Genomic DNA, 25218 nt, shown 5'->3' on the forward strand with positions numbered 1-25218 from the left:
GGTGTGTCCCCTAACCAGGTTGTCTAATTTAAAGTCTCGGCATGGCACTGCTGAGGAGAAAGAGGGCAAGACAGTTCCATTACATAAAGTACAAGCTTCAAGACAAAGCTAGCCAATTATTAACCAATCAATATCTTAGTGATGGATAAAATATTGAAAATGTTGTTTTTTAATACTTTCAAATATTTTTTCAAAGGGTAGAATTGAGGAATGAGTGGATAGGAATATGGTATTTGTAGGGTGAGGCAACACAGCTTTGTGAAGAGGGGTGGAGAGAAAAGTCTTGTGCTAGTAATTTTCTATAATAAAGTGACAAATGAGTTGGATAAGAGAAATGATACACCATGATACTGCTAGATTTTGCAAATGCATTTACAAGGTTACTGCACAGAACCCAACAAGATAGCTATGGACAGGCATCAAAGAGCAGTATATGGTGGAGTCGAATCAAGGAGTAGGCAAACTAAGACTTAAACAGTCAGGTATTACGGCAACTGCTTATTCTGCTGCAACTTACTTGGGTTATTGCTGCATAATTTGTACATTAACAGTAGCAAAGATGATTCAAGAAGGAATATTTTGTTTGTCAATTATGGTGAACTCAGAATGCAATAACTAATAAATGCAGAGATCCTGCAGAATGATTTAAAGAAGCTGGTAGTGTGGGCAAAGATATTACAGAACTGGACAAAATAGCTTAAATGATCACTTAAACATTCAAAAACATTCTGACAGGCAAAGATAAGAAAGTTATTATCTACTTTATAAAGCTTGTATGATCATATCTGACTTACTATGCATAGATTTGGTTGCCAGGACTTCTTGGGAATGATGAGTGGCAGATAGGATCCAGAGGTAAAAAGAGATACGACAGAAACGTGTAAGTTGCAAAAGTGGTTTTACAGAAGTTTTTTTGATATGCGACAGGACGAGAGAGAGAGAGAAAGTAGTCCTCTCTAGAAGATGTGTAACAGCATGGTTATCAAGGGTGTGAGGACAAAACTTTCTTTTTTTTTTTTTTTTTGCTTGGGGGATAGTGAATGAAATGAATGGATTGCCAGAGATGGTTTTGAGTGCTCTGTCAGTGAAGGAATCTTTGGACTATATGGAAATACTTACCTAATAAGTAATAACTCCAATAATAATAACAGTAAAGCAATAAACATTATTTTCCAGAAATAATATATGATGAATAATACAAAATGCATATAGGCAGTAACTACTGCCAAACAGACGATCGATGATGAACCTGGTGACACAGACAATTTGGATCTAAAACCTAAATTATCCCAGCAGTAGGCAAAAGGAATGCAAGATATGGCTTTCCATTATGTAGAGCAGTGATCTTAATCTATACTGATGGATGTTTTGATATTTAAGTGCAAGGATACTAGGCAGCAAAGAAATGGGAATCATCAGGAAGCACGCAAAGTAAATGACTGTAACTGATAGATAACTGTTATTCACTTTATGCTGCAGTTTTATCTCATAAGAGATGAAACTATGTCCACCCCCCCCCCCCCCACAAAAAAAAAAAAAAAAAAACCTGGCAAACTGACAAAGATACATGAAGCAACTGCCTTGACAGCCTTAGTTGCTTCAAATGTAATTCCAAAGAACAAGCTGCTGTTTAATATATAATAAATCACATGGTATCTGGCTACTTATGAACAACTTAGTATTTTGTTCATACTACAAATCAGTCATCTGATTTGTAGTATGACTGTTACATTGCCAAATGCTATCTCATCTGCCAATAAGATAGCAACTGAATAAGAAATACAGAAGTTTTAATATAAACCTTAAGTTGATAATGTGTAGCTCAATACCATATGATTTCAAGAATATTTATTTATTTATTATTTGTTTTTCATGTGTGAAGAATAAGTCTAGATTAACTGGATTTTCAATTAATTCTCTTACTGCTTGGACCTGTATACACGAGTAAAACACTGAATTTAATTTTCTTTCATTAATTTATTATTTGTACAGAAACTTATAATTGTGTATTGTATGCAATTAAAGCTTCAATGAATGAGAAAAATACTAATTTTTATTAGACTTACTTGTAGAACACTTATGTTTGTAGTATTATATATCACGTTTTCTCAATTAAAATACAGTCATACCCCGACTTACACGAATCCGGAGTTACGTGGTTTTTCATATGTACGTATTCCCATCCCGCTTCATGCCTCACCACTAGTTGTATCTTTCAGGTGCCGGCCGCATTCATCAGTGTCACACATGCTGTGAACAAGCACTGTCGCACAGTCTCCATTCATACACGAGTTTTATAGTCTACAAACTTTGCGATTGCTTAATGTTATGTTCTAGATAAAAATTTTATCACATAAAAATAATAATGTCATCCAAAAGAACAAGTCCGATTCTTCTACAGCTAGCAAGAAAAGAAAAACATTGACTTTGGAAACAAAACTCAACTCAACATTATTAAGGATTTTGAAGGCGGATTAAAAATTTGTGAGCTAGCAAAGAAGTTCGATCTACAGTAAGAACAATCATAAAAGAACGGATTACAGATTTTGGAGACGAGGAACGAACTGTAGCCACAAGGCAAAAGGCAAGGAATAAAAAAATCATTAGCTTGCTATGAAGAAATTTTGCATGACAAGAAAAAAGACATTATGCCGTCAGACGAATGGATTAGATTTTATGAAACCATCGACATCGAAATAACTTTCTTTTTTTTATGTAAGAAAAACTACAATTATGATTATATTTCTTAAAAAATATAGGTGTTTTTGTAAACTTTTGGTCCCAATTGTATGTTTGTATATATAAATTACATGCAAAATTATACCCCGAATTACGCGAATCTGACTTACATGCTTTTTGTTGGTCCCACCCACCTACCGCGCAACTTCGGGGTTTTACTGTATTTCGAACGTAAAGTTCACTAGCATAATCCCTTTCTGATAAGTCCTTAATAAAACTTTTGTCGGGATTCTACACACACACACATTATTTTTATGCAGAATTCTGGAGGAGTCTCAGAGTTTAAGAAACACTGGTCTAGCTCACATTTAAATACAGTTGACATCCTCTTGAGAAGTTGAAGAAGGAAGTCCAAAAGTATCATCATCATCATCATTATCAAATTCCTGACATGTACCCACAAGGGGTGTACAGTATATGATAGTACTACATGAAAAATTTACGTCATTACTAACTTCCTATCTACAATTTTCCTCCAAATCACTCTGTTACTTGTCAAGACTCCAACATTATCAGATCTTATATTTCTATCGTCTAAGGCACTTTGTACCGTATCAATCCACCTATATCTTGGTCTTCCTTTGGGCCGTTTTCCTGCCAACTTGGCAGAGAACACCTGTTTCGCTAATCTTTCATCGCCCATTCTGTTTAAGTGACCATACCACCTGAGATTAGCTCTGCTAACGCATTCTTGGATGGTGACAATGTCAAGTTCTTTCCTAATATCCTCGTTTTTAATAAGATATTGCCATTGATGCAATTTGTTCACGCCTCTAATCTTTCTCAGGACTCTCATATCTGCTATCTCTAGTCTTTGGTCAAGTGTTTTACTTCTGACCCAGCTCTCAGATCCATAAGTTAAAACTGGTTTGAACACTGTCTTGTATACAACTAATTTAGTGTTTTGACTAATTTCTCTCTTATTCCATATGAATTTATTCAACTGACTGCCTACCATACCAGCTTTGTTGATTCTGTTGTCTATTTCCATATTTAATTTACTATCTTCACTAAAAATCGTGCCTAAGTAGCTGAAATGTTTTACTTGTTCCACAGATTCCCCATTCACAACGCAGTTGACATTTTCAACAATTCTATTTTCATTGTCTTTGTCTTTTTAATGCTGACCTTTATACCATATCTATTATAACAGTTATTCAATTTAGTCAGGGAATCTTGCAAACTTGTAACGGATTTATTTAGAAGTATAACATCATCTGCATAAAGCAAAGAGCTGACATTAACATCTCCAATTTTGATATCATATTTAATACCACTTTCCTTCATAAATGTGATCCATATAGATAACGAATAACAAAGGGGATAATGTACATCCTTGTCTCGCACCAGATTTAACATTAAACCAACTTCCTGTACTTCCTTCAATTCTAACTGCCGACTTACAACTCAAATAAAGACTAAGTATTGCTTGATATAATGCCCCATTGACACCATATATCTGTAACATATTGAATAGCGTCTCTCTCTCTTGGCACCTTGTCACATGCCTTTTCCAGATCAACAAAACTTAAATACAGATCTTTGTTATATTGCCATGCTTTCTCAACTAATTGTCGTAAAGTGAAGATCTGATCCTGACAGCCTCTATTTGGCCTGAATCCAGCTTGTTCTTTACCAAGCTTTTCTTCCACAATTCTTCTCAACTGTTTCTCAAGTATACTGGCATACATCTTACCAGGAACATTCAGTAGGGAAATACCTCTGTAATTCTCACATTCAATTTTATTTCCCTTTTTATATATGGGTATTATTAGAGCTCTACTCCAATCATTGGGAATTCGTCCCCTCTGTCCAGGCTTTCTGAACTATGCAGTGCAGCCACTGTAAGACTTTTATACCACCTAAAGTAGCTGCTTGCAATTTTGTTGATGAAAGACTTCAGGAAGCTATCAGACAAACAAGTGGATTTGATGTGTGGTAGGTATTGCTTGCTGGAGCAAGACATCAATTGAGCAATCTGAGTGAGCATGACAGACGAGAGTTTGTATGAAGTCAGATTTATGACAAGATAACGGTGACAGAAAATATAATGATCAATGTGCATTTTCTTACAAAAATGCAGTTTAAGAACCCTATCTGGCTGATCTTTACTAAACAGCAATAATACTTACTTGACTGTCTGCTCTGATGCCATGTGACCACATGGATTAAAGGCAAAAGTTGGTGGGCCACTATCAACATAAAAAGCAGGCTCTATTCCCATACATAACTTCACTATTGGACCCACCTTATGGGAAGGGAAAAAAAAAATATATATATATATAAAACCAATATAATACCTGAAAATATTCCAACTTTTCATAATAGACACAATTTATAGATTCATTACCAACAATTATTTGATATTAATTATTAAAGCTGCATATAATTCTAATAGCACAGGATGAAAATTATTATTATTCGTGACATCTCCAAGGAGTTTGAAGACTCATCATGGGAAGACACCCACTGTACAACTCTCTGTCTTCTCCACCATTACATTGAACCTCTACTACCAATCACCTACATCAACTCTATCTACTGCTCACCACAACTTGTATTTTTTGTTTGTCGATTGCATGTATTTTGAAGGACTGATTTGTATGTGGGATGAAAAACATGAGTTTCCAGGTGAAAAAAACCCCGTTACCTCCGTACGAGATCAGCTAACTCACCTCGAATTGAAAAAGTCCATATAAAGATTCCTCCCGTCATGACAAGAATCGAACTTCGGCCTTTTCTAATCAAAGAGCACAACGTATCGCTGTTCTTCCAATTGCACCAAGTAGGCACTAAATTATGCCAATGAAAGTTATTTTATACAAACGTATAAAAGAACGATGGGTTGTGGTTGGTACTAAAGCAATTGGGCATTATGATATGCATGGTTCACAGTGTATCAGGTTAGAGAATGTTAATTAAACATATTTGAAAGAGAGTAAGGTACTGTGCATTTTTTACCATAATTAAGAAGTTACAAACAAAATATAAATTATGATATGACAAGAATGAAAATGAAACTAATTATATAGTTCAAATTATAATAAAATACATCATCATCATCAAATTCCTGACATGTAATCTCAAGGGGTGTACAGGTTATGATAGTACTACATGAAAAATTTACATCATTACTAACTTCCTATCTACAATTTTCCTCCAAATCAGTCTGTTACTTGTCAAGACTCCAATAATATTATTATCAGATCTTATATTTCTATCGTCTAAGGCACATTGTACCATATCAATTCACCTATATCTTGGTCTTCCTCTGGGTCGTTTTCCTGCCAACCTGGCAGAGAACACTTGTTTTGCTAATCTTTCCTCGCCCATTCTGTTTAAGTGACCATACCACCTAAGATTAGCTCTGCTAACGTATTCCTGGATGCTGAAAAGGTCAAGTTCTTTCCTAATATCCTCGTTTTTAATATGATATTCCTGTTGGTGCCATCCGTTCATGCTTCTAATCTTTCTCAGCACTCTCATATCTTCGGTCTCTAGTCTTTGGTCAAGTGTTTTACTTCTGACCCAGCTCTCAGATCCATAAGTTAAAACTGGTTTGAACACTGTCTTGTATATAGCTAATTTAGTGTTCCGACTAATTTCTCTCTTATTCCATATGAATTTATTCAATTGACTGCCTACCATACCAGCTTTGTTGATTCTGTTGTCTATTTCCATATTTAATTTACTATCTTCACTAAAAATCGTGCCTAAGTAGCTGAAATGTTTTACTTGTTCCACAGATTCCCCATTTACAACACAGTTGACATATTCAACAATTCTACCTATTTTCATTGTCTTTGTAATGCTGACCTTCATACCATATCTATTACAACAGTTATTCAATGGCAGAAATGTTGAAAATGTCAACTACATTGTGAATGGAGAACCCATAGAACAAGTAAAACATTTCAGCTACCTATGCACGATTTTCAGTGAAGATGGTAAATTAAATATTTAAATAGACAACAGAATCAACAAAGCCGGTATGGTAGGAAGTCAATTGAATAAATTTATATGGAATAAGAGAGAAATTAGTTGGAACACTAAATTAGCTGTATACATGACAGTGTTCAAATCAGTTTTAACTTATGGATCTGAGAGCTGGGTCAGAAGTAAAACACTTGACCAAAGACTAGAGACTGCAGATATGAGAGTCCTGAGAAAGATTAGAGGCATGAACAGATGGCATGAATGGCAATATCATATTAAAAATGATGATATTAGGAAAGAAGTTGACATTGTCAGCATCCAAGAATGCGTTAGTAGAGCTAATCTCAGGTGGTATGGTCACTTAAACAGAATGGGAGAGGAAAGATTAGCAAAACAAGTGTTATCTGCCAGGTTAGCAGGAAAAAGACCCAGAGGTAGACCAAGATATAGGTGGATTGATACAGTAAAAAGTGCTTTGAAGATAGAGATATAAGATGTGATAATATTGGAGTCTTGACAGGGAACAGACTGATTTGGAGGAAAATTGTAGATAGAAAGTTAGTAATGATGTAAATTTTTCATGTAGTATTATCATATCCTGTACACCCCTTTAGGGTATATACCAATAATTTGATGATATATACATGCAAGCAAATCATTACTATAATGAATAGGAAAGACAGCTTAAGTCCAGTAGAACAATCTCTATATGTAAAAACAGATATAGGGATCCAAGAAACACCATAGAATTATTATTTCTAGGTTTCAGTGGAGTCTTTATTCATCACAAATTGTTATAATTCTTGTACACAATTCAATAGTTTTTTTACAACAAAAAATTCCTTGTAAAATGGAAAGAAAATAAAATGAACAAATAATTTCTTCCATTTTAAATGTCACCACAGATAGATCCCACAATCGCCTCTGCTTAAACTGACAAATACTGTTTACTCATTTTGACTCATATTACCTACTCAATGTAATTTATAAATACCTTCAGTAAAACATAAAACCTTGATACTTGAAATTTACAGAAAAAACTGAACACTACAGTGATTATATAATATTTATCATCCTAAAATCATTCTCAAATCGAACCTAACATATAAAAATTAGTCATTTTAATTTGTTATTAGCATGTCAAAAGTCCAAAATTAATTATTATGATGTCCATTCTGATTCAAATATTTCAGACAACCAATCCTAAATGAAATTACAGAAGTGGATGTCATGTACATCACTGAACTTAAACTTATACATAGAACATGATTAATTACTCAGCCACTCACCTTTAAACATATTGGACATGTTCGGGCATTTGAATTACTGCTCTGACCCCAATCATGCAAACCTTGTACATGGCCACAGATCAGATAAACATATGGTTGTTTCTCTGTGGATGATATTGTTGATTTACGAGGAATGACTAATGTGTTGAGACCTACAGGACACTGTGGTCTTCCAGCATTCAACTCATCAATTTTTTCCTCTAGAAGACGCTTTGTCTAATTAAAGAATATTTTAATTCTTTAGAAAATGCCATCATTGCAACTGTTATATAAAAAAATAAAATAAAAATAAACAGCAACAAATAACTTTCTCTCTATTCATTCATTATGCACGAGGATAGATGATTATCGTATTTACTTGAAAATAACTTGCATCTCTGATTTTACTTTACGAAAAAAGATATGAAAAAGTTTTGCACATACCTCGCACATGAAAAAAATAAAAACTTTAAGAAATAGATAGTGAATGTTGTTTCAGATATTTTGGAATTCGATTGAAGAGAATCAGCATTTCAACTCAGCAATTGTCGGCTTGTCTTTGTTGGTGGGTCACACAATCTTTTGTTAATAATGCACCAATCATATGCAAGAAGCAGTGATAGTGAATAGTAGATGCTTAGTAAGTCACCCATTTTCAGTTTTTTTTTTTTTTTAAAGATCATGATGATCTTATGATTCCAAAATGATAAAAGGACAAGCAATAATGAAACTGTTTGTTTTAATTTAATTACAGAAGCATTATCACTAAAGATTCAAATATATCATGTGATGGAGGTGTGCAGCCAATTGTGTAAGTAATGTTGATAATTAAAATTTAAATGCATTCATTTTATAAATAATGTGAGCAATTACAAATTACAAGGAATCCTGAGGATTTAATTATAAATGTCAATTTAGTTTTTTCCTGAAAAACTTTAGTTTCTGAAAATCCCTGCATACATCTCACACCACGATTTTTTAACTTTAATTTTTGGGAAAAAAGTGAGTTATATTCGAGTAAATATGGTATTCTCTAATCCTCACACTGCTAAACATGCTACATATTTTTAATTAATTAATATTATTTATATGACTATCATTCACAAATTTTCTCAACTTATCGCATTACTACCACGGTGGGCAACTTGTAGCTTGCTTTATACATATTATATGTCTAAGAAAGTATGTGTACACACACACATATTATATGTATAGATGTCACTGTGGATGATTTGTCAGTTTAAATCCTGTCTGTGATGTAATTTTTAGGTCTATTTTGAGGCAAAATCAAGGTTAGTCGATTCTAGTTCACAGATGCAGGATTTAATCACTTGCAAAACAAGCAACTGGCCTGTGAACAAATACATTCAACCAAGACTAAAGCTTGAAAAATGATTTCTTGACAAGAAATAATTTATTTTCATTCATATTTTATCCTAGTATAAGCATGATGAGAGCAGATTACTTCACCACAAGTTTGCCTACAATGTAGGACATGCTTTCTAAAAAGTGCACATTTCCCTATGTTGTAGTGGTGGTTGCTTCTCAGACTAGTTTCAACCTTCACTAAAGTCTCATCAGTAAAAATCATGATAAATAGATCCCATGATGAAAGTGGACACTACCTCAATGGCAAGTAAACGTACTATTTCTACTGTAAATAGCAAAATTATATATAACCATATTATACTCTACTTACCTGGTTAGCCAAGCGGAGAGTGTCCCCATTTTCCAATCTATAGATTGCAGGGTTAAACTGTGGCATGAAGGTTTGTATATCTATAGGTGGGAGATGATTTCATGACCTAGTGACAACACTACCCTGTTAATTGCAAGTGCAAAGTGACTTTAAAAGTACTATGTTTGGTCTCTTGCATGGGATGACTAAATTATTTTCATTCATGAGTAGTTCTAATTAGTACCATGTCTAGTTAGCCTACTCATTAGTACCATGGGTAGGCTAAGACCTACTCATGGTACTAATGAGTAGTTAGTACCACTCTCATCATGGCAAACTTATTCACTATAATGTAGTATGAAAAAGTGGAAAAAACCCAACATCAATGCAATTCTAAATGGAATGCACTAGAGCAAAATAATTAGGATTAATCCCAATCCCTGTTACCTTGAAGTTTGGCATAGTGTGATTGGATGTCCCAATCAAACCCAGTGGAAAAATTTGTTTTAAGAGAATGGGCATAGGCTGACCATCATATTCCACCAAAGTTAAGTTCTGTGTTAGTAAGATGGCTACACTAATCCAACCCTGTAGGAAAACCTGTTTAAAAGACTGGGTATGGGGTCAACCACTTTATCCCATTAAGTTTTCTGTTAATGAATAATTCCCATTACACTCATGAGGTAGCATGTGAATGATTAACACACACACACACACACACACACACACACACTCTCTCTCTCTCTCTCTCCCTCTCTTCCCCCACCCTCTCTCTTTACAATCCCCCCTTTCTTGGGTTCCTTAGGAATCAAAGCTAGATAACTGGGAAGAGAACATCACATAGTTTGTAAGGAATGCTGAGAACTGAAACAAAGCTTCCGACTTGTCCTGTCTAATGGCCTTCTTGGGGTGGCATCAGATTATTACTGTATTCTGTACTGATGTAAACCACAAATAAACATGATGGTACGTGATGCATATCATGTAAGCTAGTACACTGACTGGTTGAACACAGATATTGTGGTTTTTATCAGAAAACCAGAATGTCCACTGAAAAGTCAGCTACTGCAACAAACTCACCCTCAGCAGAACTGAAGATAGGCACCACCACCATGAAAGTATCACTGGAAAAGGAGAGTTTCTCCTTTTTCTAGTGAAAAATGCAGTTTTTCCAAGTCTGATAATACCTGCCTGAGTGTATAAGGGCTTGGGCCAGATAAGTAAAAATGTAATTCCTCTCGCTCGTGTGAAGTGCCAGCACTCCATCAGAATATGACTACTGTGAGTGTTGCAAATAAGAATCTGTAAGATGACTTGGGACTTATGCAGGGCCTAGCAAGAACAACTTCCTCTCTTCCGCTCCTATGTTGACTAGACTGCTAATGTTTAATTTCAGGCTTAATCTAATGCAGTTTATTTGTCAGTGCTTCCTCCCACAAGTATTGCCACAGGCCAATTAACTTTGATTTTATAGACTGTGTGTGTGTGTGTTGTCGGTATATGGTGCCGTGAAAGTATGAGCTGATCTAGCAGCTGCATCTGTAATGTTATTTACCTTAATTCCAATTGGCTGGAAATCCGAAACAACAGAACATCAAAATTAATGTTCTTTATTTCGTACAAAAGATGCGACACTTTCCCAAGTACTGGATGTCGATTACATGAGAGGATAATCTGTAAAGAACTCAAAAAGTCTCTATAAATTACACACTTTTGGTAGCAGTTCTCTTTTATATGCACAAGTGAAAGCTGAATGGCATGCAACTTTGCTGTATAATTACTGCAATCGGGTGGGATCTGGTTAGAGACAGTAATGTCAGGAAACATAGCCAACATAAATATCTTGAACCATCAGTATAGAGGAAAGAAATCAGAGTGGGCTGCTCTGTGTGCATTAAACAATTGCAAGTAGACAGATGATAGTGTATAAGACATCTGTAGTTGACAAGGCAAGAGGTTGCAGGATGGGGTACAAGCCTGCCAGGGAGGAATAATGTTTTGTTTGGTGCAGGTAATGTTCTCAATATTCATGCCAATAGTGTCCATAGTCTCTTTAATGCACATACCAAAAGGACGAATGACAGTAATGCATGTGATATTGGACTTCTCAATGTAGAGACTGGTCCATGTAGGATGATCTGGGAGGGACTTTATTTTTAGGGCATAATTAAGAGACAAACGTTTTTGTCTAAGTGACATATGGGATAGAATTTGATTCAGCATAAAGACTGAATGAGTGATGTGTGAAAAGCACCAGTAGCTATTTGGATATACCCTGATGATGGATGGGGTTCAACTGCCAGAGTGTGCTCTCTTTCTTGTAGAACTGTAAACCTGGGAACCATAAATCAAACTTTGAACACACAAGTGTAAATGAAGAGCAAGGAACATCAATCAGCACCCCATTCTGTAGAGGAGAGTGTGGAGGATATTCAATGCTTTTTTTTTTGCACTTTTTCTGAATATGATGAATGTGTGTGTGTAAAGAATGTTAGCTCTCTGTCAAAGATGAGTCCCAAGTACATGGCCTCTGGTGCTACTGGGATAATAGTTTGTTCCATTCTTAAATCAGATCGAATGAATGAATTTCTGGCCCAAAGTGTAAATAGACAAGTTTTTTCCTGCAGAAATTCTGAACCCATGACAAACAGCCCCTGGAGAGACACAATTGATTGCTTTTTGAAGTTGTCTTTCAGTGACCCTCATATCACAGGAGTGACAGTAAATTGTGAAATCGACATAAACGCAGTTGCTTGATGTGGGAAGCTGTTCAGTAATTGTGTTGACTTCAATAGTGAAGAGAGCTCCCTTTTCTAGATGGTATGGTCGCAATAACATGCTCCCTACTAGAACTTGAAAGACTCAGCTGTAGAGAAAGTTCTTAATAAAAACAGGAAGGAGTCCCCTCAGACCATGATTAAACAGTTCTTTTAATGTGCTATATCTCCAGGCTGTGTCACAAACTTTTTTTCATGTTGAAGAATACTGAAACCATATGTTCTCATTTCAGGAAAGTGTCTCTTATACATTTCTAAATAGATTAAAAGGTCCAAGGTTGATCGGTGTCTACAAAAGCCACATTGTGTGTTGGAAAGAAGATTGTTGCTTTCTAAGTACCAAAGAAGCCTTGCATTTACCATTTTTACTAAGAACTTACAGAAACAGCTAATCAGAGCAATTGGATGATAATTGTTGGCCTGGGTTGGATCTTAGGCTGGTTTTAGGACAATCACTGACAATCGGACTTACGCCAAGAGTCCAAAAACTCTTTCTCTATAAATATTTTGTTGTATAATAAGAGAAGGAGATCCACAGAAGATTAGAGGAGGTGTTTTATCATTTCATAATGTATATCATCAAGACTTACTGTGCTAGGGTGAGACAGGAAGAGTTATTTGATTATTTGATGATGTAAATTGGATCCAGGATTGTTTCTGACTATGTCTCACATAACATGCTTTGGCCTGATTATGTTTAAATGCTATTAAGTTTGCTGTGGTAAAGTATCTACGAAATATACCCATGTTCTATTCTTTTTTATAGAGTGGAACTAGGGATGATGTTTTGGGAACTGCTGTGGTTGCTGCATGGACAATACAATCTGTTACATACTTCACTCTTCACTGATAGGTGTTTGGCTGACTGTTTCAATATTAAATTTTGCAAGATGAAAAATGTATTCCAGTCAGCCTGGCCCATTTTCAATATGGTAATCTGTGTAGGAGGACATGTTTCCTGTGAAGACATAAGTGCAATAATGGGAAAATGATTGCTTTTCTATATGTTATCTTCGACACCCCCACATGATCAGTGGAAAAATGGCAGAGGAGCAGATTTTACGATCAATTGTAGAATAAGAGCAGGTAGGCATAAGAAAGAAGGTATTTTCTCTCTCTTATTAATAGGAAAGAGGTTATGGTTGTTGGGCAGTGCCAATATGCTTATATGACCTCATCTATTTGTATTGGCACTACCCAACAAAGTGTTATTCCATTAAAATCATCCATTAGAAGTATGGACTGAGGCAGTTGCAAAATGAGATTATCAAGTTCCATTTCTTTTAATTCATAACCCAGTGGTAAATATGAGCTGTGACAATTTAATTCCCAGAACGCACATGTAAAAAACCTATGTTCAGAACCAGGGGCACACCAGTAGTGTCCCGCACCTGTGTGCAAAACTTTAGTTGGTGCCCCTATACCCCCCCCCCCAATAAAAAAACACTTTATAAAATTGTTATTTTTAATATTTGATGCCAATAAAGTGAGTATTTCATTTTGAATTTTATCTCCTAAATAGGAGGGCATATTTTTAAAGTCAGGATCATTAGCTACACGTCGCGTGTGTTCCGATATAAAAGCATCAAACTTTTCTAACATCTCAATGCATTCTAAAAAATTGCCATTGTTGCGATCGTAAAGATTATTACTTTTACCACGAAGAGCTAGATTTTGTTTGTCTAAAAACTGTACTACAAAAATTATTCTTTTTATAACTTCATACCAACATTTCCTTTAATTATCTAAAACTGTTTTTTGCAAATGATCAATACAAGTTTTATTTTTTAAGGATGTAATTAATTCTGTCCATTTTTTGTAATTGTTCAAATGATTTAAATTTTTCTCATGACGATTCAGTTACATTACAAGATGTTGCCTATATTCTGCTGATAACAGAAGAATATAGAATAAAGTTAAAAACTGCAGCAGATTTTCTTATATATGTTTAGAGCATATGTGAGTTTGAACAAGATTAAGCAAATTCAAACGTGCGTCATCCTGTAAACAGTAAACTCGCGCTAATTCAAGTTTTTACTTGTTTACGCTAAACTACTTGTTAGAACTAGGATCAGAATAAAATAAGATCTTAAGGAATAATAACAAATAAGTGATTATAAATAACTTGTTTAAGACAAATCTGCAAAATATAATTAAAATTTAAACAAAAATGTAATTTATTTTGATATAATTAATGAATATTATATATTTTTTTAAGTATTTACTCCTCACCTGAAATCTTTGGCACCTGCATGCATCACACATATTGCCAGCGTGCCCCTGTTCAGAACTACACATTAGTGGCTACTGTTGCCTTTGAAGTAGTCCCCGTGTGCATTTATGCACTGTTAGAAGGTGTTCCCATTTTTGGAAACCGGCCCGGACACTTTTTCTGGAATACTCTCGAGTTCCTTTATCACATTATGCTGGATATCAGAAAATTGTTGTCCTTTTAGTGCAGTCTTTAATTTTGGAAACAGCCAGAAATCACAGGGAGCTAAGTCGGGTGAATAAGCAGGATGACCAGAAACTCTCATGATGAGCACACTATGGATTGGCACATTGTCGTGATGGATGATCCACTTGTCTTTATCATCTGTCATAATGTGAGAGGCTCTATTTTTTAGCATGTGTACAATGCTAAGTTTCTGAGAAATATGGTGTGAAGAAGTGAAGTGCAAGTATCTATCTGTATTGGTGGGTTTGCGATAAACTGTAAGGCTGATATGATCATCTATTCGTTTCATGATTAAAATGTCCACAAATGTTAACGTTGTTTTCCCCAAGGAACCAGGTCAAACAGCGAAAAGTCAGCTACTGGAACAAATCTGAAAGCACACCCCAACTCACATAAGATGCTTGAATGGCAAAGAAATGGAGCTAGCTGAAGAATTAGATAAGTACAAGATCGACATAATAGGGGTGGCTGAAACAAAAAACACAAAAACTGGTGAGATATTTCTGAGCAATAAATACAAAATGTTATATTCAGGAAATGACAATCAAGGAAAAGAAGGAATAGCCATAGTATTCAACACAAAATACGAGACTCATCTTCTTGAATGTCAGGCAGTCTCAAGTAGAGTGATGTGGACAAATATCCGAATGGGGAATTGGACAATAAGACTTCCTATGGTCCCACAGAAGGTTATACTAAGGTAGAAGTAGAGGAATTTTTTGATGCTTTAGAAAAAGCAACTGACACAATGAAAAAGTAAAAGCTGGTCCTTGTTGGGGATCTAAATAGCAGAGTAGGAAATAATTGTCAGACAAAAAAAAATATTTTGGAAAAATTTGGAGAAAAGAGCAAAGCTAATAATAATGGCAAATACCTGTTGGATTTCTGTTTAGGACATGGACTGGTTATTACTAACACCATGTTCCAACATAAAAATGTGCACAAATTCACATGGAGAGAAGAGGCAAGAAATAAGAAACGTCTCATTCACTATGTTATTGTTGATAGTGATTTTTTCACCCTGGTGCAGGACACCAGAGTGTACAGAGGATTTAAAATTGAAAGCGATCACTATTTAGTCTTGAGCAGGATAAAACTGAATTTCACATTGAAAAGAATAACATGTAAGAAAGTTTTAAAGCAAATAAAAGTTGAGCAGCTCTCAGATGTGAACTGTAGACTAAAATACACAAAGATTATTGAATAAAAAATGAAAGAGTTGGAGAACAGGAACCAGACCTTGGAGATTCAGTGGCAAGCCTTGAAGAAAACCCTGATTGATTCAGCAAAAGAGGCATGTCGTGAGGTTGTCTGCAAGGATAGAAAAATCAGACATATCAAAAGTTCCTGTCAAATAAGTCAGCTTTTGCTCTTAGAGAATACAGAGACAAATGTAAGAAAGAAAAACACTGTGTAAAACTAGCTAAACAAAAGTAATGGAGGACTTTGGCAAGAACATAGAAAATAAATATCAAGAAGGTGGTAAGATATTCTGGATTTTGTTGAAGAAGCTTAGAAATCGAGGAAAGAGTGCTGTGAAAGGAATTAGAGATGATAAAGGTGACATGAAAACAGCAGAAAAAAATATTCTTGAAGTATGGAGTAATTACTTTGAAAAATTGCTAAATGAAACAAGCAGTGATAGCACAGTGGTAAAAAACACTCAACAGGCATACAGTCAGGAATACATATCCATACTTGAAGTAGAAAAGCCATCAAAGGCTTGAAATGTTTAAAGGCAGTAGGAGTAGATGATATTCGACCAGAAATGCTGAAGTATGGTGGTATAAAAGTCTTACAGTGGCTGCACTGCATAGTTCAGAAAGCCTGGACAGAGGGACGATTGGAGTAGAGCCCATATATAAAAAGGGAAATAAAACTGAATGTGAGAATTACAAAGGTATTTCCCTGGTGTTCCTGGCAAGATCTATGCAAGTATACTTGAGAAATAGTTGAGAAGAATTGTGGAAGAAAAGCTTGGTGAAGAACAAGCTGGATTCAGGCCAAATAGAGGCTGTCAGGATCAGATCTTCACTTTACGACAAATGGTTGAGAAAGCAAGGGAATACAAGAAAGATCTGTATTTAAGTTTTGTCAATCTGGAAAAGGCATATGACAAGGTGCCAAGAGAGAAGCTATTCAATATGCTACAGTTATATGGTGTCAATGTATTATATCAAGCAATACTTAGCTTTATTTAAGTTGTAAGTCAGCGGTTAGAATTGAAGGAAGTACAGGAAGATGGCTTAATGTTAAATCTGGTGTAAGAAGGCTGTATATTATCCCCTCTGTTATTCATTATCTATATGGATCACATTATGAAGGAAAGTGGTATTAAACATGATATCAGAATTGGAAATGTTAATGTCAGCTCTTTGCTTTATGCGGATGATGTTATACTTCTAAATAAATCCGCTACAAGTTTGCAAGATTCCCTGACTAAATTGAATAACTGTTGTAATAGATATTATATGAAGGTCAACATTAAAAAGACAAAGGCAACGAAAATAGGTAGAATTGTTGAAAATGTCACTTTAAATTTTAAATTAAAAGATGGTAAATTAAGTATGGAAATACAGAACAGAATCAACAAAGCTGGTATGGTAGTAAGTCAATTGAATAAATTCATATGGAATAAGAGAGAAATTAGTCGAACACTAAATTAGCTGTATACAAGATAGTGTTGAAACCAGTTTTAACTTATGGATCTGAGAGCTGGGTCAGAAGTAAAACACTTGACCAAAGACTAGAGACAGCAGATATGAGAGTCCTGAGAAAGATTAGAGGCATGAACAGATGGCATCAATGGTAATATCATATTAAAAACGAGGATATTAGGAAAGAACTCGACATTGTCAGCATCCAGGAATGGGTTAGCAGAGCTAATCTCAGGCAGAATGGTCATGTAAACAGAATGAGCGAGGAAAGATTAGCAAAACAAGTGTTCTCTGACAGGTTGGCAAGAAAATAACCCAGAGGAAGACCAAGATATAGGTGGATTGATACGGTACAATGTGGCTTAGATGATAGAAATATAAGATCTGATAATATTGCAGTCTTGACAAGTAACAGACTGATTTGGAGGAAAGGAAGTTAGTAATGATGTAAATTTTTCATTTAGTACTATCATATACTGTACACCCCTTGTGGGTACATGTCAGGAATTTGATAACGATGATGATGAGAAATGGTAATTGGTTATCTTTCTCAAGTTCTAGAGTGAATTTAATTTTTTGATGCATAGAGTTAATCTTGTTTAGAAATCGAACAGATCCTTTTCCGTATTTTTCCAAATGATAAAAATATCATCAATGTATCTCCACCAAACTGTCGGTTTAGGGTCTAGTTGAGATAAAATTTTACTTTCAAATTTCTCCATAAAGAGATCTGCACAAGGTGTGAAAGAGGGCTTCCCATTGCAAGGCCTGTTAATTGCTGATAAATAGTTTTATTCCATAGAAAAAAGTTAGATATTAAACAATGATGGAATAAAGAAGTGATGCATGGAGGGAATAAGCTTCCTAAAATGTCGATCACTTCTTCTACTGGAATATTGATGAATAGAGATTTAACATCCAGGCTTGCCAGATGATCTGTATTGGATATCGAGATGTTTTTTAATTTCTCTACAAAATGTTGCGAGTTTCGTATATAAGTATCTGAATTGTGGATGTGTGCTTTGAGGAGACTTGCAAGGTGTTTAGATAATAAATAGGTAGGCGAAATAAATCTGTGAACAATGGGATGTAACGGTATACCATTTTTGTGAACTTTTGGAGAGTCATATAGTCTCGGCGTCAGTGGATGCATAGACTTCAATCTTCGATTTAAATTTGTTGGCCAGCTATCCATATTACGTAATAAATCGTTGGTATCATTATGATTCTTTAAAGTGGGATCCAAATCTAGAACACGGTAAGTAGATGTATCAGATGGTAAGTTGGCAATCTTATCTTTGTAATCACTAGTGTTTAAGATAACTGCACAGTTACCTTTATCGGCTTTTAATATGATGATTTCTTTATCTTTCTTTAACCTAAATATAGCTCTTTTCTCTGGAGGAGTGATGTTTTTGTCGGGAGCTCTTGAAGAAGAGAGAATGATACTGCTTTTTAGTCTCAGATCATTAGCTATGGGCTCCGGCAGCGACGAAATGGCCTTTTCTACACTGCATAAGATGTCCACTTTAGGAATTAGATCAGGGGTAATAGAAAAATTGAAGCCTTTTTTGTGTATACTCACTTCTGGTTTTGATACGCGATCAGAGAAATTACATATCACCATGTTGTCCAGTAAAGCAGGTTTTGACTGAAAATGTTTTTCGTAAAGAATATTAATTTTTTTGATTTGGCTTTGTTTACTGATTGATTGTTTAATATTCTTTATGTGATGACCTTGCCATAGTTTTTTTTTCACAAGTGGGTTCTCATCGAAAACCATTTTTGGAGTTGTTTCTAAAGTGAGACCATTCATTGTGCAACTGATATGCTCAATAGAGAAGCAGTCAAGATCACAAAGTTCAGGTATGGTGACATTATGAGATAGTGGATAGACATCCAAATTTGAGTTGCTGTTGACATTTTCTTAACTGTTACCTTCTCAGCATAAGATGATCTTAGAAGAGGTGTGGTGGTAGCTAACTTTCTTTTTTGCACCCTGATATGATATATTTTATTCTGTTTTTGTATTTCTTTTTCATCTTTCCATTTCTAACATGCATGGGAGTACACTAAGATGATCTCCCTGAAGTTTGCATGTTTAGATTTCTTTGCAGAACAAGACTGGTTATGTTCTTTATCACCACATCGAGCATGTCCATATTTCTGGTGTTTGAAGCATCTTAGTGGTTTAGGGATGCATAATCCAACAGGACAATTGAGATAACTTGCTTTTACAGATGTTGAAGGCTTAAGAGTATCAAAAGGATGGATGATGTCTCTGGTTGGAACCAGGTGACCATTCCTACATATCATGAAGCATCTCATATTTGTCATTCCCTGATCTTTCAGCTCTGAACATATCTCCTTATCAGGAACATCGAGGAGGATTCCATTCTAAGATTACTCCTCTTCAGGAATTGAGTGTTTTATATGGTGTAACTGTTATTGGTATTCCTGCCCTTGATGTTGCTCTAAGTAGTTTTTTGGAATGCTGTTGACATGTTTCTACAAGGACATCACTAGACTGTAGTTTCTTAACTGTTTTTGGGAGAACCTGCAAGTCCTTCAAAATTCTTTTGAATAAAGAAGGGATATTTCCCCTATTCGTTTTTTCACCTACTGCAAGGATGATTAGAAAAACTAGTACACTTATACTGGTATCACGTCTTTTGTTTCTTCTGTTATTGAAAAGTGTATCAATCGTATCATTATTTGGTTGGGACTTTGTTAGGGTCCCTGAAACAATTGAGAATGAAGAATTCATGCTCATTTTTTTTTTTTTTTTTGTTTAGTGCCATAGCTCTCCATCCACAATGGAGCCACACATGGACACCCACTTCCTGGATGCCATACAAGCACCACAGCAAGCCCTTGGGCCCTATTCCCAGACCGTGGGGAAGGAGACTTACTGCAGCACACTTGATCCTCGCAGGCAAACCCACTAGCTGATTAATCCTGTCCACATCATCCAGGATCAATGATCTTGCCAAAGTGCAAGACTACCAGTCTTGTACTTAGGCCTCTGCAACCTACGAACACCCCTTTCTGGATGTTCACGGGTCACAGTGCAGATAGTGAGACATTGGTTCCCAGTGATGGTAGTCTGGAAGATAGGATAGTAAAAAATACTCATGAGAAAAAGAGGAAATACATGAAGAAAAGTAAAGGAAAAGAGGAAGAATGAAAAGGGCCAGAACCATCACTGGGATATCCCATCCACCATGAATAGGTGCCTCACATGCAGGAGTTACTTGGCCATGACAGGCCACTGAGCCTAATGCAGAAAGGGAAGATGAGATGAATGAATACATTTGATTTTGGTTTTCATCTCACTACTTATAATAAATATCAGTTAGTACTTCACATGTTTTGAAATTTGATTTACTAAAATTCTTTTTAAGAAACTACTAAGATAATTAACATATTTCTTTCCAGTTCTGATCAGTACAAATTTTAAATTAAAGATATCAAGAAATCATATACTTGGTTTAATCCTTTATCCAAGTGTAAGCAAACAAAGTTTGTGCCTGAAGTATTTTCAGGACTGGGGTAACTCGTGGTAAAGGTGGTATGAATTCACATCACTTGCCTTAGTATTCCATAATGCAAAGCACATCTCCTTGCAGACATGTATAATGCAATGCATTATGGGAAGGGTCACTACCCAGACTATGAAAATATGACTTCTGCATTACTTCAACCTTGGTATCACCTCTGGGTCTGGCTCCCAGTGATGAGACCTCAAAGGTAGAAACCAGTCTGGGTAGTGACCCCTTCCCATAATGCATAGCATTATATATGTCGGCAAGGAGATGTGCCTTTGCATTATGGGATACTAAGGCAAGTGATGTGAAGTCATACCACTTTTACCAGAGTTGTCCCAGTCCTGAAAATACTTCAGGTGCAAACTTTGTTTGCTTACACTTGGATAAAGGATTAAATGAAGTATATAATTTCTTGGTATGTTTAATTTATAGTATAATCAAGTGGAAAAACTTTCAACGACTACAGATTTTAACTTTAATAACAGGAGTCAAGTATACAGTTATTGCCAGAAGTTCAGTAATTTATTACAACAGAAATATTCTTACAGGAGATTTATTGAGTCCTTCTGCTGAACGCCACAACAATGTTGCTCCACAAAGATCTATAAGGGTTCCATCCTGAAGGATATTTGTTTCTTCTTCTATCTGATAAATATTAAATTTTCAAAGAAAATATTAATTTTCGTTGTATTTATAACAGTAACATACATCATACCATTAAAAGTCACAGGATACCTCACTAATCAATGCAAATTATCATAAATAAATGAGATCAGTGGGTTTACATGGACAGAGTTAATTCTTTCAGTTAAGATTGTCCTCACCCTTCTTTTAAACAGGTAATTCAGAGGAACATCAGTCTGAATTTCATTGCCTAGTATAAGACCACCACCCTGCTTATTGGGAGCCTGAAGTTGCTTGAAAAGTTCCACTTCAGGCTCCCAAGATCCCTAGAGCATGGTTTCTAGACTATGCAAAAATTGAAAAATACAATATATATATATATATATATATATAAAATTGATAAAAAAATATCTTAAACCAAACCTAGGTACAAAATGTACTATAAGTTTACTAATAACCTTTCATGGGTGGGAACCACATAAAAAATATATGTATTATTAATGTGCTTGGGAAGAATGTGTATGTGTTTTGAAATACATGACCATGGAAATATCCACAGGAAAACATGCACGTCACATGTGAAAGTGAGTGAATTGGTGAGAAATTCAACTAACTGCTCTTCTCTGTAATGAGTTAAGCATTTTTAGGTGTGTGGTTGCTCTGATAAATAAATGGAGCAAAACTGAAAACTATTTCTTTGGATGTTGAAAAAACAACAATTGTGATATGCCAAAAAATGAAGGATTTTGTGTGTATGTGCACATGTGCAAGAGAGAGAGGGAGGGAGAGAGAGAGAGAGAAATAAAAAGATTGAGTTTTTACGAGCAATCACTTCAGTTTTTTTTACATGTACAGTGATGCAGGCATGATGATCTCCCTATGTGTATTGACTGATTGTTAGTTGAGATGGCATTCATGCTTTCTGGTCACTTTAGCTAGTGATATAGTATATATCACTAGTGTATAATGTCTTCCAGAAAACCTGTCCAGATGCTCGCTCTATATAAATTTCAAATCTACCCAACCTTGAAATATGATTCTCACATTTGGGGTAGTGCAACTAACATTTCTCTAAAAATTCTTGATGCAGTCTGAAGAGAATGCTTTGTTGATTGTTAAACTCTCTTAAAGACTCTCTTTAGCCAATGAATCATAAGTGGTCCAGATTCCACATTATTTCTCTTCTACAGATATTTCCAAGGTCACCATTCGGCAGAACTAGCATCCATTATATTCCCCATTTCTGCTAAACCTATGGAAACACAAGTGGAAGCTGGCCAACATTCTTTTACAGTTGAAATGCAGACTCAGCAAACCTGCTACCCCCAATCATCTTTTATTCCATCTACCTCGGTTCTGTGGAACAGCCTTCTCTATGAAGTATTTCCCAAGGACTACAACCTCTATTTTTTCAAGAAGAATATCAACAGATTACTTGACCTCAGCCTTGAACCCACGGTAGTAGTTATCTGCCATAGGCCCTGTGACATCTTGTGTGTGGGAGTGATATTAAAAAAAAAAGGAAAAGAACAATTTTAATGAAAGCCAGCTTTAATAAGTTTGATTCTTCTCTTGAAAAGACCGAGGCTAGATGAGAGATGAGAATTTGAACTAGAGAAAGAATATATCAATCAGATCCTAAAGAATCCTGTTTGGAAATGAAGGTTGAGAAATTCCTCAACTGTTATGGCAGAGCTATCATCTATAGTCTTTGTGCACAATGCATACACTGTTGACTGGCACGAACCAAGGTATCCAACAGACTGGAAGAGCATATACCTGGAACTTGAACTGTAGAACAATGGAAATTGGTTCCATGGAGTGTAAATCATGTTACATGCTCTTCCAGTCTGTTGGATATGGAGGATGCCTGGAGAAATCGCTTTTTACCTGAGTGTGTTATTCCAATGGTGAAGCTAGACATGGCAGCATAAGCATAATGATGTGGACTGTTTCTTGTAGTGCAAGCAATCTTGACTGCCAGGTTTTCTTCAGGTTCTAGACAACTGTGTATATACTGGCCCTTAAACCCACAAACATCATAATGTTCCAAGTCACAAAGCAATGACTGTAAACACTAAGGAAACTTTGTGTAAACACAAAACAAAAAGTAAACACTAAGGAAAAACATTGAAGTGGCCAGCATATACTTTCCGATACAGTATGACCTAACATTTGTGGGATGAACTGGAATGCAGAATTAGGATGTAGCCAAGGGTATGGCTAGGGAAAAACTGGAGCGATACCATCAACTTTCTAGTAGAAATCAGTAGAAGCTTGCAGACATCAAGGCATTTATCATGGCCTTGGACTGTCATAACTTTCAATGTTTATAGAGTGCAAGTATTATAGGACAGCACATTAGTCATTTCTGTCGATAAAGACGTTTTTTTTAATACCTGTACATATCCTATGACTTTTGGTAGGATAATGTATATAAAAAAGAAACATGTTGGAGTTTTAAAATTAAAACTTGCACAATTAACATTTGACATCAATACACAGTTGACTCTCACTATAGCAAAAACACAGGGACCACAAGAATAGCTTATTGTAGCAGATAGTTTGCTATGTGAATTTCCTTTAAAAGTGCATTGTACCTGTGGGGTGCTTTGGATGAGACTTTTCAACATTTTATTATATTAGTGTTTGCTAGAGTTCCATTCCATTAAGCTATCAGTTAATAGCATATGAAATAGATAAAATTTAAATGAAAAATCAATGAAATGTATAACTGTCTAAATTCTCTAAGAACTTTGCTCTGCATCTCTTTAAATTTAATAAGAAATAAATCAAGGCATGTATTGTTTGCATTTTAAAATTGTTCTTATGTACATCACATGATATGTCTGATATCCTCAGAATTCTGGAACACTCAAAATTCACATAATAGATATCCTCCACCTTACAACACTCAAGCATCCAGTGAAATCTTTGATTAGTGTTCTAATTCTACGATGGCTTAGAAATAATACTAATTCACTTCAGTGGTGGGTATTTGCTTCAGATCAATAACATTACCAAAAAAAAAAAAAAAAAAAAAAAAAAAAAAAAAAAATTAGAAACTGAATATGATATTCAACATTTCTATACTGAATACTATCTCCTTAAATTTACAGAATTATCAAACTTTGCTAAAAATTAATGTCAGTCCAACTAAGAGAGCATGGGGTTTTGAATCACACCATAGCACAGATAATGTTTGAATGTCTTTAGGTGCATTATGAGCTTATCATCCTGCTTATTGGAGGCTTGAATTAACTTGAAAACATTTCATGCTTGATCTCTAGAGCAAGGTTCCTGGATCATCTAACATTTAGCCTACTTATAGCGAAGTGCATTAGTTGTTTAAGTTTATAACCTTTAACGGCTGGAATTGACAATAAAAAAGTTAGGCCAACAAATGTGGCAGCTAAACTTAATTGTTAAATTAAGGTAAATTTTTGCAATCAGTACACAGGTGCCTGTTCATAAAAAAAAATTTCCTGAATGTGCCATCTGAATGTTACATAGGTGACACAATCATCATCACA

At 35.3% G+C, this 25218-nt stretch overlaps 1 protein-coding gene across 1 annotated transcript in view; it reads right to left on the reverse strand.

The window, feature by feature from the left end:
- Positions 1-25218, reverse strand: part of Pli (E3 ubiquitin-protein ligase pellino) — a 157750-nt gene that overhangs the window by 23856 nt on the left and 108676 nt on the right. Inside the window, exons 7-9 of the mRNA XM_090398813.1 lie at positions 21608-21706; positions 7965-8180; positions 4872-4987 (exon numbers count right to left, since the gene is read on the reverse strand). Of these exons, the coding sequence (XP_090254939.1) occupies positions 4872-4987; positions 7965-8180; positions 21608-21706 (431 nt within the window). The remainder of the gene's footprint in view (positions 1-4871; positions 4988-7964; positions 8181-21607; positions 21707-25218) is intronic.

Source organism: Typopeltis vanoorti, chromosome 10, assembly GCF_054136105.1.
Source record: "Typopeltis vanoorti isolate ZY-2024b chromosome 10, IOZ_Tvanoo_1.0, whole genome shotgun sequence".
Classification (NCBI taxonomy): domain Eukaryota; kingdom Metazoa; phylum Arthropoda; class Arachnida; order Uropygi; family Thelyphonidae; genus Typopeltis; species Typopeltis vanoorti.